This window comes from Marmota monax, unplaced genomic scaffold, assembly GCF_021218885.2.
Source record: "Marmota monax isolate L192 unplaced genomic scaffold, Marmota_monax_Labrador192_F-V1.1 WCK01_AAM20220418_F8-fsc00311, whole genome shotgun sequence".
In the NCBI taxonomy this organism is placed as follows: domain Eukaryota; kingdom Metazoa; phylum Chordata; class Mammalia; order Rodentia; family Sciuridae; genus Marmota; species Marmota monax.
This window is the reverse complement of record NW_026694601.1, coordinates 1,247,820-1,265,797: the sequence shown is the minus strand read 5'-3', so window position 1 is coordinate 1,265,797 and position 17,978 is coordinate 1,247,820. Positions and strand designations below refer to the sequence as shown.

Below are 17,978 nucleotides of genomic sequence, written 5' to 3'. Positions count from 1 at the left end.
TTTTCTGTGTTCTTTTCAGTTAGTTAAAGAGAGGAGCATAGGAAGACAGAACAGCAATCTGAGGGATGCTGTAATTTTAAAATACGTACTCAATTTTTGCTTTGAGATTTTTGTTTAGTTGTAAATGTATTTTGAAATCTAAAGCATGGCCTAAAAGTTAATTGAATAACTTATTCTCCTTTTATGACTAAAAGAAGATAATAGTTTTCTTAGATACAGGAGAATAAACCATTCAATTTTTGAGTCTCTCTGCTCTGTGACAACATATTGTCAACTATATGCTCCAACATGTTCAAACATGTACTGGAATGTAATTTATGTCTAATTAGATGTAGACTAAAAAAAATACTCAGGTTTATTTTTTCCAACTTTAGATTGGACTAGATACATCCTCAAAATTACTACCACAAAATCTCTACTAAAAATTTGCATGCAATATTTTGTAATTTTTATGTGAAAAGTTAATTCTTATTCATACAAAATAGAAATATTAGAGATCCTAAATGGAGAAAAAATTTGCTCTTTAGTTGGCCCAGAAAGTTGATCATTTTAATTTAAACCTCAGGCTAAATTAAGACCTCAGGCATTCAGGGACTGAGGACAGACACATCATCCTACAGAGTGTTTTCCTTGAGTCAGGATTGAGGAACTAAGCATACACAGCTCTGAAATCATAAAACATACTCTGGTTCTGGATTTATGCTCACATATTTCAAGTTATATACAATATGTTTCTTTTCTGGAGAAGTGGACCCACAGAGAAAAGGTACTAATCTATAAATATGAGCATCCAGTCCATTTGGTAGGTATATTACTTTATTAATGAACAAAATATGTCATTACTGGTTTACTATTATTGTTAAAAATTTTAAATTAGCTGGGCGCCTGTAATCCCAGACTCAGGAGGCTGTGGCAGGAGGATGGAGAGTTCAAAGCCAGCCTCTACAACTTATCAATGTCCTAAGCAACTCAGTGAGACCCTGTCTCTAAACTTAAAAAAAATACAAAGAAGGGCTGGGAATGTGGCTCAGGGGTTAAGTGCCCCTGGGTTCAATCCCCAGTGCCAAATAAATAAATGATGTTTTATTTTTAAAATTTAAAATAATAAATCAATTATGCCTATTTATTTTTATCAAAGAAAACTTTGAGAATAAAAGCTTACTTTTTAGGACACAGATTATGCTTTAAAATATTATAAATAGTAAATAAACTTTGGATAAAAAATTGAGAACACATAATGTGTCACTTCCTATGAACATGGTTGCTATGGATGAGTGTAGCAACATTATTTTGAAAATATAATATTAATGTTTTTCAAATAGAAAAGAAAGAAGCCAGACATGGTGGTGCACTCCTGTAATCCCAACAGCTTGGGAGGCTGAGGCAGGAGGATTATGAGTTCAAAGCAGCCTCAGCAACTTAGTGAGGCCCTGTCTCTAAATAAAATATAAAAAAAGGCTAGGGACATGGCTCAGTGATTGAGTGCCTCTGGATGTCTGTAAACTCAGCAGCTTGGGAGGCTAAGGCAGGAAGTTCAAGGGCAGCCTCCGAAACTTAACAAGACCCTGTCTCAAAATAAAAAATTTAAAAAAGAGCTGGGGATGTAGCTCAACAATAGAATGCCCCTGGGTTCATGTTCCCAGTATGGGGGCAGGGGGGAGGAGCATAATTTCAGAACTGCTCAATTTATTTTATCCTTTTGTCACCACTAGAACACTCACATCATATCAACATTATATTATCACACCACTGTAGTCTTTTCTCTACCTCCATCAGTGTCTCCTCTGGCAGTTCGGGGGCTTCAAAAGTGATAAGCCCCTCTAGGCTGGGGGGTGAAGCACCATAAGGCACATATCTCAGGCTGGGAGCTACCTCTGCTCCCGGTGGGGAAGAGCCCAAGCCCGGGCCAGGTGGGGAGCCCACACACACACGGCCACTTGCAGAGCACAGAGAGCCTCCTGAGCTGCTGGACCCCACTGCAAGGAAACATAAAACACAGCACAGCGTCCTGAGTTAGGTCACAGAGGGGCTTTTACACCCACTGCTCCTCTTATTTACTGAACAAAACCTACTGAGTAATAAAGTTCAAACAAAAGTCCCTTATCCCCACCCAACTTTACCATATGAATAGTTTTTAGTTTTCCATGTTCACTTACAATCCTTGTCTATGTGTATATTTTATAGATATCAGAGCTAGTTTTCTTATATTCTACTCTAAAAAATTTGTACCATAAACATTTTTCCTGGTTGCTCCATCAGTTTCATAATTATAAGATTCAATAGATATATAGTAATTTATAATCTTTATATATGTGAAGTTTATCTGGAGTCATTTATACTATTTGATTTTTTTTTTCATGTTACAAATATCACTGCAATGAAATTAACCAAGTTTTTCCTTCTTTCAAATGACTTCTATGTGATAAATACTCAATAGTGGTATTATAAACAAGAAAGGAATTACCACAGATGAATATTATAAACATTTTTACAGCTTTTCCTAAGAATTGCCACATTATTTTCTATAGCAGCTGTAAGCACATATATCCCACTAAAGCTTGACAAGACTGGGTATTAAGTTTTTAAAAATGTCACTACAATTAACAGATATAAAATGTTACTGTTTTAAAATGGCATTTTCTTACTTATCGTATAAAATTATAAATATTTATAAAACTAAGATTTTAATTCTACCTATCTTTTTTTGTTGATACTAATATCCTGATTAGCAACTTATTTAGAATAAGAGAACTTAAATAACACAAAGCACAATATATATGATGGTATTATATACTTTGAGTCCAATCTAAATACTTTCTTAATTTCTCTATTAATAAACTACTTATAGAATATGGATAATAATAAAAATATATTAGCCTATCTAAACATAATGTGTCACTTCCTATGAACATGGTTGCTATGGATGAGTGTAGCAACATTATTTTGAAAATATAATATTAAGGTTTTTCAAATAGAAAAGAAACAGTGGAACCCAAAGTTCAAAAATAAAACTTAAGCTTCTAGAAAACTAAATAAACAATATACTAAAATAAGATTTCAAAATATAAGTTGAGAATCACTTTGGTTAGACAGCTGCTTCTTCATGGATCAATTATTTATATTTTATATTATATATATTACATATGAACATACAAGCATAATGGATATTTCTAGATTTATATATATATAATGTAGCACTTTTACTTTACGAAGTCCCCCCATCCAAAATGCTGCCTCATTTAGTACTTATAACCCTTGTTCACTGGCAAAGAAACTGAAGACCAAAGAAATTCAGTGACTTGTTTAAGTTGTAACACTACATTACCCTCAGAATACCACACTCCAAATACTTGCCACAGATTGAATAGGACAAACATTTCTCACCTGAGGTGGTTCTTGTTCGTAGGACCATATGGGTACAAGTGGGGCCTGTGGCGCTGTGTGGAGGAGACCCCACAGTGAAGAGGACAGCCCTAGAATTTGTAGCGGTTCCTGCGGGTGGTGCCAGTACAACACCACAGGCTCCTGCAGGAGCTACAATAAAGAGTTTACAAAATGTCAGGTTACCTTGACAGTGTATTTACTATCTGCAAGTGGAATTACAGGGAGACTTTAACTTTTATATTAGTTTTCCTTAGCAAAAGCATTTATTACTCAAAATCAGAAAATATGATGCCACACTTCCATTAAAATATTATAATCTTCTTCATACCAAAGTCTAATATTTAGTTACTTTTGTTGTAGTGCTGGAGATTAAACCTAGGACCTTGAACACACTAGAAAAACACTTCACCACTGAGCTACATCCCCAGCCCTTTTTATTGTTTATTTTGAGACAGGGTCTCACTAAATTGCTGAGGCTGGCCTTGAACTTTACAATCCTCCAGCCTCAGCCTCCATAGTCACTGGTATTACAATTGTATGCCACCTTGCCTGGATCATCTCCAGTCCTTCATAGTTACTTCTGAATACTTCTAAAATACATGAACTGCCAAGTCACACCTGTTGAAGATAATTTGAAAAAAGCAGAAACTGAGAACTGGGAATACAAACGTGAAGTCAAAGTGAAATGGTGATCAGAAATATCTATTGTAATACAGCTTCAGAAAAACACAAAAAGTTGAGACAAGTATAGAACAAAAACCTAACATCTGTCAGGATTTGAAAACAAGTAGGACAGATGTCAAAGGGACTGAGGGACAAAGTTTGGGCTACATGAAGAGTTGGTGAAAACCCCTTCATCTATCAAACAGGCAGAATCAATAAAATTATTGATTTTTACATTCAACCATTACATTTCTGGGAACACAGAATGGAGGCAGGATTAATTTAATCATAAAAAGCACTGAACAAAATACAGAACAAGATTTCCTCAGTGCCCATCTTATCTACAGTACACAACAAAATAAGAGCACATATCAACAGAGGTAGAAAGAGCTCATAAAGCTCAATTCACAATAGTTAAATTATGGAACCTACCTAAGCCTTTCAACAGATGAATGGATAAAGAAAATGCAGTACATAAAAACAATGGAATATTACTCAGCCATAAAGAAGAATGGAATTATGGCATTTGTCAGTAAATGGATACAACTAGAAACTATCATGCCAAGTGCAATAAGCTCATCCCCAAAACGCAAAAGCCAAATGTTCTGATATGCAGATGCTGACTCACAATAGGGGTGGGGGGGAAGAGGAGTTTACCAGATTGGACAGGGAGGAGTTGGGGGAAAGGAGGGGGATGGGAATGGGAAAGACAGTAGAATGAATCAGACATAACTTTCTTGTTCATATATGAATACACAACCAGTGTAATTCCACATCATGTACAATCACAAGAATGGAAAATTATACTCCATATATGTATGTCAAAATACATTCTACTGTTATATATATAACTAAAAAGAACAAATAAAAATATATGAAAAAAGTGGGAGGAAGCTCATAAAAATGTCATAGGGAGCAAGGAAACAATAAGCAGAAATTAAAGACCACCTACTGTTACAAAAGATGTACCTTCTCTTTATTTAATGTTCCAAGAATTTATTTAAGGGATGTTCATGGGTAGATTTTAAGACCCAGTGGCACAATTTTTTTCTGAAGGTCTCAAAGTTTTCCTATTTTCAATAGTTTTTGTTTTACAAAACAGAAACTTCATGGTTAGAAAACAGAAGTTTGTAATTTCAAATGATATAACAAAGTTCATGTGCCAAAAAAAAAAAAAAAGAGAATACAAATTATCAAAGATGCATTTTATGCCTAAATATTCTTTAAGAAAAACTTAGTTTCACATCTATTAACCTGGACTTAAAACTATAATGCACACTCACATGGAACTAGTAAGCTCTGTAAAATTCAAATTTATATGTAAAAGAGAATAAGACATAATATGGTCACACTCAGACAAGCTGTTTTCCAAAACTATTCTAACTCCTGGTGACTTGGTGACTTTTGGCAAAAAAACACTAAGAAAAAAAAAATGATTCCATATTCTCAGTGTGAAGAGCTCCACAACCAGTTCCTCAGTGAAACAACTATACTGATGAAATGTTTTTAAGAACAACCACTTAAGGCTAGGGGTATAGTTCAGTGGTAGAGTCCTTAGCCAGCATGAGAGAGACCCTGATCAAATCCATAGCACTGCCCAAAATAACAACTTAAAGTGTCTAGAAATTGTCCTTGAAGACATATAGGAAGAGACATTTATTCAAGAAAATTCATGTCTACACATCCAAGCACAATGACACATGCCTGTAACCCCAGTAACTTGGGAGGCTGAAGCAGGAGGATAACAAATTCAAGACCAATCTCAGCAATTTAACGAGACCCTCAGCAACTTTGTAAAATCTTGTCTCAAAAAATAGGTAGGTAGCAAATGTGCCCCTGGATTCAATCCCCAATAAGCTGCAAAAGAAAAGAAGCGAAGCACAAGCACATCTCAGCAATAATTGTGTCTGGCCTCTACTCACAGGGTGCAAGTTCTGGCCCAGGCCAGTGGACTAGGGCCCTTAAACACGCACTTCTGCTTATTTATCTAGCAGAGGCAAATCAAGAAGACCAGAGGCTTCCATCTCTGTCTAGCACCAGGCTTACAAAGCTGGGGTGTCCCTCCAAGACAAATGAGCAACTGTTATTCCTAGCTCCAGAGCAGTGGTAGAGAGGTATTCCCCAATGCTGGGGAGGCAGGGAACAGAGAATTCTGAAGCTCTCTCCAGGGCACCTGACTTTGTTTGAAATAAGAGATTCACCTAAGGGTGCTATCAAAAAGGATGAAGATTTGGGTGATGAGCAAGTAAAAGGAAGCTGGTAACTCCATGAGAGCAACAACTAAATAACAGACCAGCTGGAAGTTTATCAGACCAGGGAAAGATAGCCAAGAACCCTCCTGCGGTACATACAAGGTTCAAATACTATCCTCAAAGACTATTCCTACAAATTGGCTAGAATTTAACTAGACCTGTGAAACAATTTATCTCCCAGGGCACTGTTAAAAACAATTAAGCAATCAACTGGTAATTAGTGGAGGCAAACAGTTGAGTGTGATACCATGAGAGGTGAGAGATCACAGAACAAAAAGAATCCTGCTAGAACTGTGAAGAAAGGCCAGGTAGCTAAGTGGTAGACCACCTACTGTGTCTAACATGTGTTTAAGTTCCTGGATTCAAATCCTAACACTGCAAAACAAAACCTGAAATTACTGTCTACTTAGCCAAGGTTGTACCCTTTAAGGATTGACATCAGGCTGCATAATGCAAGACTTCACTGAAATAGTCCACCATGACTAAACAAATAAGAAAGGAAAAACCTAAGCTGGGGTGGAAGAGAGCCACATTTAGAATTACTACAAAATATTACATAAAATGTTCAGTTTTCAACAAAAATTATGATACAAACAAGTTATTAGGGGCTGGGCTGTGGCTCAGTGGTAGGGTGCTCACCTAGCTTGTGCAAGGCCCTGGGTTCGATCCCCAGCCCACATAAAAATAAATAAAGGTATTTTTCTAAAGTTATTAATAAAGTATAATCCTACACAGAAAAAAAAGAAACTACCTGAAGTCTAAAATGTCAAACTAATCAAAGACTTCACAGTAACTATTTTAAACATGTTCAAATATTGAAAGGAAATCAAGGTTTAAAAAGTAAAGCAGCCAGACATGGAGGCACATGCCTATATTCCTAGCTACTCAGGAGGCTAAGAGCTTTGGCAGCTTTGTGAGACCCTGTCTCAAACAAAAAAATAAATTTTAAGGGCTGGGTGTGTAGCTCAGTGATAGAGTGCTCCTGGGTTCAATCCCTAGTACCACAAAAAAATAAAAATAAAATAGAAAGTAAACGTATGTATGATGATAATGTCTCATCATTCAGAAAAAATAGAAATTATTTTTGAAGTAGAAAGTCTGGAATTTAAAAATACAGCCATCTTCCCTTATCCACAGTTTTGCTTTCTGTAATTTATTATCAGTCAATTGTCCAAAAATGGAGAATAAACAGTTCATAAGTTTCAAACTGCTCTCCATTCTGGGAAGTGTGATGAGATCTCATGATGTCCAGTCTAAGATGTGAAACATCCTTTTATCCAGCATATCCAGAGTGATATACTACCCACCCATTAGTCAATTAACGGTTATCAAATTCACTGGTGCAGTATCACAGTACTTGTGTTCAACTCTTATTTTATTTAAAAGTGACCCAAAAGTGAAAGAGTAGTCATGCTAGCCAAAGAGAAGCCATGAAGTTCTTCTTTCAAGAAGAATGAATATACACCAAACCCCCAGCCCCTGCCAAAAAAAAACCAAAAAAAAACACTAAGATAGCGAAAGAGATAACCATGTTTCACATTTTCACATAACTTTTATTTGTTATAGTTGTTCTGTTTTATTACTGTTATGGTTAATCTCTTACTGTGCCTACTTTATAAATTAATCTTGGGTATGTATACATAGGAAAATGGGACACATGGGGTTTGGTACTACCTGAAGCTTCAGGAATCCACTAAAGGTCTTAGAATGTACCCCCAGCTGCAGATAAGGGGAGACTACTATATAATAACATAAAATGAAATTCACTAAAGGGCTCAGAAGCAGATTTCAACTGGCAGAATAAAGAATCTCTGAATTTAAAGGCAGATCAATGAGAACTAGGTAATCTGAAAAACAGAGAAAGAGAACATAGTATAGTTGACCTCTGAACAATATGGAGTTTGTGGGGCAGCAGAGCACCAACTCTCACACAGCTGAAAATCTGAGTGTAACTCCTGACTCCTCCCAAACTTAACTAGTAATAACCTGCTATTGACTGCAAGTTTTACTAATAATATTAACAGTCAACTAACAAATATTTTGTACATTACATGTATTATATATGATGAATAATATGTAGGAATGACAAGAGATTACTTTGTTGCTTTTTTTTTCTGAGAGAGAGAGAATTTTTTAATATATATTTTTTAGTTTTCGGTGGACACAACATCTTTATTTTATTTTTATGTGGTGCTGAGGATCAAACCCAGTGCCCCGCGCATGCCAGGCAAGCCACATCCCCAGCCCAAGAGATTACTTTTTACATTTAATTTTTATTTTTTACTTGACATAATATTTGAACTTATTGAATGGGGTACAGTATTATAATTCTATACATGTATACAATGTGTTATGATCAAATTAGGCTAATTAATTAGCATTTCTATCTCCTCAAATATTATCTTTTCTGTGTGTTGAGAACCTTCAAATTCTTCTCTGGTTATTCTGAAATGTATAATTAATTGTTGTAGACTACAATTACCCTACTATGCCAAAGAACATGAGAACTACTCTCCCTGCACCAAACTGTATTTTGGTATCCATTATCTGCCCTCTATCTTCCTTCCCACTACTCTCTCTATTCTCTAGTGATATCTATGCTATTCTCTATTTCTATGTGATCAGCTTTGAGAACATACGATATTTCTGTCCCTAGCTTATTTTACTTAACATAATGTTTACTTGGGTTGCCAAAAAAGTAGGGATTTCATCCCTTTTACTGTTGAATAACACTGAAATAGTTTCTTTATTCATTCAACAATCAATGGAAACCTATGCTGATTCTGCATCTTTAGTACTGGGAGAAGTGCTGTAATAAACATGCAAGTGCATATGTCTCTTTGGCATACTTATTTCATTTCCTTTGGATATTTAGCCAGTAGTGAGATTGCTATGTCATATGGTAGTTTTCCAGTTTTAAGGAAACTCCATCCTGTTTTCCACAATGGATGTACTAATTTACATTCCCACCAATAGTGTATGAGAATTCTCCTTTCTCTACATCTTTGACAGCATTTGTTATTTTTTATATATTTATTTATTTTTGTGGAGGGTGAGGTTACTAAGGATTGGACCAGGGGAACTTCACCACTAAAAATTATATCCCAAGTCCTTTTCTTTTTTTTTAATTCTTCATTAATAATTTTTTTTTGGTACCAGGGATTAAACCCAAGGCACTCAACCACTGAGCAACATCCCCAGCCACACACACACACACACACACACACACACACACACATATATAGACATACACATACACACACACACACACATATATATTTTTTTAATTTAGAGACTGGGTCTCACTGAGTTATTTAGGGCCCCGCTAAGTTGCTGAGGCTGGCTTTGAATTCATGATCCTCCCACCTCAGCCTCCTAAACTGCTGGGATTACAGGTATGCACCACTGTGCCTGGCTCAAATCCTTTTTTTAATAATTGTTTTCATGCTGAGACAAGATCTTGCTAAGTTACCCAGGCTGTCCTCAAACTTGCAATCCTCCTGCCTCGGTCACTGCAGTCACTGGATCAGAGACATGGGCCACTGAGTCCAGCAGCATTTGTTACTACTTGTCTTATTGATAACAGTTATTCTATCTGGGCGAGATGTTACCTCACTGTAGTTTTGGTTTGCCTTTCCTTTATGATTAGTGATTTTGAGCAGTTTACCTCTCTTTTGAGAATTTTTTATTCAAAAATTTGCCCTATTTAAAAAATTGGATTATTTAGGGTCTTTTGCTATTGAATTGTTTGAGTTCATATTATTCTGAGTAGTAACTCCTTGCCAGATGAATAGTTTGCAAATATTTTCTCCCATTCTGTAGAGAACTAGGTATTACTGTTGTTTCCTTTGCTGTGAAGGGTTTCTTAATTTGATAGTAATCTCATTGCTCTTGATGCCTGTGTTTTGGGGGTTCTTTTTTTTTAAAAAAAAAAATGTATTTTTTTCTTGTAGTTAGACACAATACCTTTATTTTATTAATTTTTATGTGGTGCTAAGGATGGAACCCAGGGTCTCACACATGCTAGGCGAGTGCTCTACCACTGAGCCACAACCCCATCGCTATTTTTAGGTTCTTATCCCCCCCCAAAAAAAATTGCCTATAACAATGTTTTAAATTGTCTATTTTCTTATGCTAGTTTTAGTTCTTACTTGTTTAGGTCCTTGATCCATTTTGAGTTGATCTTGTGTGCTGTGTGTGCTACTAGGGATGCCACACAGGGCCTTATGCATGCAAGGCAAATGCTTTAGCACTGAGCTACACACTCCTAGCCTTTTAATTATTTTGAGACAGTCTCTCTAAATTGCCTAGATTGGCCTCAATCTTGTGATCCAACACAACTGACATGAGTTGATATGTTGTATATGGTGAGAGGTAAGAGTCTAGTTTCATTCTTCTGCACATATATTTTTTTTATTTTTTTTTCTTCTGTTGGTACTAGATTTTTGAATCTAGAGGTGCTTTATCACTGAACCATATCCTTAATCTTTTTTATTTGTTATTTTGAATAGGGTCTCACTAAGTAGTTGAAGCAGTCCTTGAACTTACAATCTTCCTACTTCTGCCTTCCAAATCTCGGGGATCACAGGTGAGTGCCACTGCTCCTAGCTTGTATATCTAGTTTTCCAAATACCATTTATTGAACAGGCTATCCTTTCTTCACTGTATGTTCTTGGCACTGCAATATGCAATTCACTGGAGAGACAAACTGCTCAGGTGAAGATGATTACAGCAACACAGTAATTTAAGCAGATATTCATAATAGTTAAACTCACTGCAATAGTATCAAGTAGCTATGAAATTATTAAAGTAGTACCGTATATGCTATAGTTAACTTTATGCTTTTTATGATTTAATACTGCATTTTTATGTTTGTTTATATTTCTCTCAATAGTAAAGGCAGCCTTGTACATTTTTTCAGTATCTTTGATCAGTTTTAACTTTTCAAAATAGATTGTGTATATTTTATGGTGATAAATGATAAAATAGACTTTTATATACATGTATTTTATGCATTCATGCTACACCTGATTTAATTTTTTCAATATTTTTAGGCTACATGATTTGTCTTTTAAGTTTTTATCAAACTGTTGTAAATCTAAAAAAAAAAATTTGTGTATATGTGTATAAATGGACCCAGATAGTTCAAAACTATGTTGATCAAGGGCCAACTGTACAGTGAACAGAACCTTGGAGAAACATGAGACACAACTGAGTATACCAATATAAAAATAATGAGAATTTAAGAAGAAACAGGAATAGAAAAAAATATCCAAATAAAGAATGGCTAAATACTTTAAAAATTTGATAAAAACACTAATCTACATATCAAAAAAGTTCAAGAATTTCCAAGGAGAATAAAGGCAAATACCCAAAATCATCACAGTAACCAGTGAAAGACACAAACCTTGAGAATAGAAAGAAAAAAATAATTTGTCAAAAAAGAAATCAAATAAGAGTAACAGATAACTTATGAGCAGAAACTGTGGAAGCCAGAGGCAGTGGGATGGCATATTTAAACTACTGAAACAAAAAGCTATCAACCCTGAATCTTCTTTTCCTCCAGTAGTGGGGATTAAACACAGGGCTCTTACTAAATTACAGAATCTAGCCTCAAACTTGAGATCCTCCTGAGTTGCTGGAATTACAGATATGCATTACCATGACTGACTGGGAATCTTTTATGAATCAAAACTCTTTCAAAAGTGAAACCAAAAAGATATCCCAAAATGTCTAAACAAAAGCTGAGAGAATTTATTGCTAGCAGACCTGTTATTCTAACAAGAAAAACCAAGGAAAGTTCTTCAAGCCTAAATGACCCCAGAAAGTAATTTTATCTGAGTGAAGAGAAACAAAAGAACACAGATAAAGGTAAATATATAATTATAAAACATTATAACTGCATCATTTTCTCCTTTATTCTCTTACTATTTAAAAAGCAACTGTATGATTTAAAAAGCAACTGTATAAAACAACATATCTATCTATTTATCTATCTATCTATCTAATTGCATTGTTGGACCTAAATAGAAATGGAATATAGGAGGCAGATGGGAGCAGAGCTTTCTTGCAGTAAAAAAGTGACACCAGATGACAACTCAAATCCATAAAAGCAAATGGAGAGAACAAGAAATGGTAAATAAGAAGGTAAGATAACTATAAAGAAAAACATGTTTTCTTTTCCTACCGCAGCTTCTTTAAAAGACATAACATACAAAGTAATAATATAATAATGTATCACTGAGTTTCTATATAATAATAACAATAGCACTAAAAAAAGAAAGCAAAAATATAGTACTTAAAGAGGGAAGAATTATTTAGGAGTAATGTTTCTGTTTCACTGGAATCCAATTAGTATAAATCTTAAGTCAACTGTGATAACTTACCATGATTATTATAAGCCCAAAAGCAACTAGGAAGAAAAGAACTAAATCAGGCACAGTGGCACATGCCTGTAATCCCAGTGTCTCAGGAAGCTGAGGCAGGAGGACAGCAAATTCAAGTCCAGCCTCAGCAATTTAGCAAGATCTTGACTCAAAATAAAAAATAAAAAGGTTTGGGGATGGGACTCAGTGGAGAGCATTACAAAGCATGTGTGAGGAGGCACTGGGTTCAATCCTCATCACCACAAAAAATAAATAAAGATACTATGTCCATCTACAATTTTTTTTTGGCGGGGGGGGGGGGTACAGGGATTGAACTCAGGAGCATTCGACCACTGAGCCACATCCCCAGACCTATTTCGGATTTTATTTAGAGATAGGGTCTCAATGAGTTGCTTGGTGCCTCACTTGCTGAGGTTGGCTTTCAACTTGAGATCTGCCCGCCTCAGCCTCCCGGGCTGCTGGGATTACAGGCATGCATCACCATGCCTGGCCACTCTGTCATTTTAAATAAAGGGCTGGGGATGGAGCTTAGTAGTAAAGCATCCCTGGATTCAATCCTAAAAGGAAGGAAGAAAGGAAGATAGAAGTGACAAGCATCATTAAGGGGACCAAAATATGAAACTAGGAAATATTCACTTAATGCAAAAGGAAAAAGAAAAAGAAAACAAGCCAGGCGTGGTGATGTACACCTATAATCCCAGCAACTTGGGAGGCTGAGGTAGGAAGATCACAAAGATCAGCAACTTAGTGAAGCCCTAAACAATTTAGCAAGACCTGGTCATAAGATAAAAAATTAAAAGGAGCTGAGGATGTGGTTAAGCACCCCTGTGCTCAAGCCCCAGTACCAAAAACTGAGAAAAGAAACCAAAAAGTAAAATGTATAGGCAAAAACAACTGTGTCGATGATACTAACATGTAAACAAATTAAATAATCTAAACAATAGTTGGAGATTATCAGATTAAGGAGACCCAACTCTGTGTTTACAGAGGACATACTTTAGTGTCAACGATACAGCAAGGCTGAAAGTAAAAAAAAAAAAAAAATGGGAAATGATACCATGCAAACCACCATCATAAGAATTACACCGGCCTTCTCTTCAAAAACCTTGCAGACAAGAAGACAGCACTGTGAAATATCCCTTTGGATTAGAAACCACATTCAATCAGATATTTTGTTGGCCCAGGTACTTTGTCCTTTAGATATTCAGAAGTGAGTCAATTTAAAAATCAGAGAAAATAAGAACAAAGAAGTTACAATAGACTCCAAATTTTAATATACATAATAATTACCTAGGGATTCCCAGAATCCATCCGCAGAAAATTTGATTAAGCAAGTCTAGGTTAGGGTCTGGAACATCCATTTTGTTTTTGTTTTTGTTTGTGATAAATAGTTCACAAAATCTAGATGTGAGTGTCTATGGATGTAACAGTCCCTAAAACAACTATGAAAGGTTTAGAGATCTCAGTAATCAGACCTTTATAGGATCAAGTTGCTGTCAAAGAAATGCTCAGGAGTACATGTGTTTTTAGGCTAACTTTGGCCTATAAAATCTTACTAATAAAAAACATTTTTGGAAGGAATTTCTTCCAATTCAAAGGCTGCTGATCATCAAGATACCAAATAAGCCTCTGTCATCATAGATATGAGAAATGACTGCCAATACTTTAAGATTATACATCTGAGTTGTTTTAAGCCACCAGTTTGTGATGATTTATCACAAGAGTAATAAGAAACTAATGCATATACTTACAAATTACCTACCTAAAAAGAAACTAGATTTTTCTTACCTATATCCATAGGCCGTTCTGTATTTAAACTATCAGTGCTGCCCTGGTGTCCACCTAAAGATGCCTTTACTTGTTGATCTGATAACTTCCCAGTACTGACAGATCTAAAAAGAACAGTGATGCTATTAATGGGAAATTCACTTTTTTAAAAATAGAAGGGTTAATAGGACATTATAAAGCAAGGACACAAAAAAATCGATGCCAAACAATTCAAGGTAAAGATAAACTTCCATAACAAAAAAGACAGGGGCCGGGGTTGTGGCTCAGCGGCAAAGCGCTCGCCTAGTGCATGCGAGGCCCTAGGTTCAATCCTCAACACCACATAAAAATAGATGAATGAAGCAAAGGTATTGTGTCCAACTATAAGTAATAAATAAATAAATAAAATAAAAGACAGAAATAAAATGTTCAAATTCAGGGAAAAGCTCTGTATTCACACAGTTATAGTAAGTTTTCGGACCTTCTGAAGTACACCATGTGCATTAACAATCATATAGCTTATGCTGGCTACTAATGTAGTCTGGTTGCTTTTATAACAAAAATGTACTTATTTTGCTATTTCAGTTTTCATTTTTAAGATTAGAGAAGAAACAATATCTTACCTGCCAAACACTGCTTTGTTCTGTTGTTCAAATCGATGCCTCTCACTTCCTTGTACCAAAAGGCAATGGGAACATTCCCGTGGGTCATTCCCATCTTTGGACTGCCCTTCAGCAGGCCCATGACGAGTAACCAAGGCTAACAGGTTGGAAGATGCTTGTGTTTTAGGGATTTTGAAAGGAGCTGTGGTCTAAACAAACATATGTAAACTAGTTAATATGATGTATAAATTTTGGCAGGCTTTTAAGTTAGTCAGACTGGATTCAAACATTGGCTCTTCCATTTACAGCCTGTGTGATCTTGAACAGTTCTTTAAGCTCTCTAAATCTCAATTTCCTTTTCTGAAGATTAATGAGATCATGCACATAAAGCATTCAACAAATATTTACACGGTGCCTGGTGCATAGTAAGTAAGTGCTCATTAAAATTATGGTTATCTTATATTCTTTCCATAAAGTACTAAAGCAGTTCATGATCTACAAAAAGATTTAAGGAACACACCTTAGTAGGAGAACCAATGATTGTTGGTAAAGGAGTTTTAAAGAACCAATCAGAACTCCGTGGAGAAGATCCCATATGCTTGGTGGGAGATGTTCCAAGGCTGCCAGGCCGACTGGGCTGAGGTGAGTAGTTGTATCCAGCCCCAGTATGGGATGGGCACACAGGGTCAGAGTGCTGTTTTCTTAGCTTCTGTTTGTTCTGATAGATGTCAGTAAGGGTAGGGGCGCTCTGCAGTCTAGCACCCAATAAGAGAGACTGTGGTGACTGAGCCTGTGGCACTGGAGAACCTACCAAAAAAATGAATGAAAAGGTTAACCAATAGTGAAGTATACAGCAAAAACTTAGGAAACAAGAGGGCAAGTTTTAAAATGAGAATTCTGATGAATGTCTTATTCTTTTTAAAGTATTTTTAGTTGTAGATGGGACACAATAGTTTTGTTTATTTATTTTTATGTGGTGCTGAGGATCAAACCCAGTGCCTCACACGTACTAGGCAAGTGCTCTATCTCGGAAATACATGCCGGGCATGAGATGAAATATATTGATGATGAATATATGAGCTATTTTTGTCAAGAGCTAACAACTCAGATTAATGCAAGGTCTAAAGGGATTATGTAGTAAATAGTTAAAAGTTAATGAAAACAACAAACGGCAACATTAAATTTCTGTTCTTGTTTTTTTTTGTTTGTTTTGTTTTGTTTTTTTGGTACTGGGGATTGAACTCAGAGGCACTCAACCTCTAAGCCTCATCCCCAGCCCTATTTTGTATTTTCTTTAGAGACAGGGTCTCACTGAGTTGCTTAGTGCCTTGCTAAGTTGCTGAGAGTGGCTTTGAACTCGCAATCCTTCTGCCTCCTGAGCCTCTGGGATCACAGGCATATGCCACAGCACCTGGTTATTGGTTCTTTTTAGTTATCTATAATGATTCATTTTAACATAATTTTAAACACAGAATATAATTTGCTCTAATTCAGTCTCCAGTGCTTCCCTTTTCCTTCTTCTCCTTCCTTCCCTGTTTCCTTCCCTCTATTCTATTGATCTTTCTGCTATTATTATTTTTTTAATTAGTGTCTTGTGGATTCACATGAGATTCACTGTGGTATATTCATATACGTACATAGGAAAGTTAGGTCAGATTCATTCCACTGTCCTTCCCTTATTCCATCCCTCTCCCTCCCTCTCAATCCCCTTCCTAAACTCCATGATCTTCTGTTTTGATGGAATTCCCACCTCCCCCCATCTTTTAATTTTCCCCCTTTTTTTGGATTAACTTCCACATATCAGAAAAAAAAAATTCACCCTTTAATTTTCTGAATCTAGCTTATTTCATTTAGCATGATAGTCTCCAGTTTCATCTATTTACCAGCAAATGCCATAATAAAATTTCACTTTCTAAATTATCATCTGTAACAATGACCAAAATTTATCTAATTGTCTAATTCCTTTGACTATTTTCTTTATTTTTTTAATATATATGTTTTTATGGCTTTACTTTATTTATTTTTAATGTGGTGCTGAGGATCGAACCCTGTGCTAGGCAAGCGCTCAAGATTCTAAAAATCAGGGGCTGGGGTTGTGGCTCAGTGGTAGAGCGCTCGCCTAGCATGTGCGAGGCCCTGGGTTCGATCCTCAGCACCACATAAAAAAATAAAATAAAGGTATTATGTCCATCTACAACTAAAAAACATTTAAAAAAAAGATTCTAAAAATCAGGATAGCATTGGAAATATTTCTTACCAATGCTGTCCTTTTGATAAGGCTAGAAATACAAAATAAGTCCATTCATAATAAAATTCAAATTTCTAATATACCAAATGTATTTTCCTACCTGAAGAGTTTCTACTTCTGGATTCATGGCCCTGAGAATGTCCACAACAGCACTGACTAAACTGCTCAGGAATGGTACCAACTATGAAGTGAGACATGGAGAAAAGAAGAATAAATTATTCAAAAAACTAATTAAGAATGGAAACAGGCAATGCATGCAAAAATTGCTTGGTACATAATTTGCTAAAATTTAGTTGAACCAGTACTTACTGAATAACCAATATGCAAGGCAGTAGGTAAGCTAAGATAAAAAGTACCATATACATCCATCCTTGAAACAAAATCATTAGGAAAAAAGTCTAAATAAATAAATAAATGTCTATATAGACATGTAAGAGTTTATACAAAGTGCTTGGGGATTGTGGAGCTGCAGGACACAGATGACAGCCCAGCAGCTGTCCCTATGGATTCATGTTTGTCTGAAGCCAGGCTTCCCCCAGGGGTCAACAACTGATTCAGGCATGTTGAGAGTGGGTCATAGAATGCCTCTGACAGACCAGTGCTTAGGGCTATTCCCATAGTATGGTTAAAACTTTCTTAGACCTATGCTATAGTCTCAGACTTTTCTTGCCTTATT

At 35.8% G+C, this 17,978-nt stretch overlaps 1 protein-coding gene across 5 annotated transcripts in view; it reads right to left on the bottom strand.

The window, feature by feature from the left end:
* Nucleotides 1-1,233: 1,233 nt before the first annotated feature.
* The window catches only part of Ulk2 (unc-51 like autophagy activating kinase 2), a 96,350-nt gene continuing 79,605 nt past the window's right edge, over nt 1,234-17,978 (bottom strand). For 2 of the 5 annotated variants that reach the window (XM_058572020.1, XM_058572022.1), the window contains 6 exons: nt 17,403-17,483; nt 15,575-15,861; nt 15,076-15,263; nt 14,474-14,577; nt 3,385-3,534; nt 1,234-1,976 (listed from right to left, as the gene is read on the bottom strand). In XM_058572020.1, the coding sequence (XP_058428003.1) occupies nt 1,723-1,976; nt 3,385-3,534; nt 14,474-14,577; nt 15,076-15,263; nt 15,575-15,861; nt 17,403-17,483 (1,064 nt within the window). In that variant the 3' untranslated portion in view covers nt 1,234-1,722. The remainder of the gene's footprint in view (nt 1,977-3,384; nt 3,535-14,473; nt 14,578-15,075; nt 15,264-15,574; nt 15,862-17,402; nt 17,484-17,978) is intronic. The other 3 variants (XM_058572021.1, XM_046422056.2, XM_046422055.2) reach the window with 3 other exon arrangements.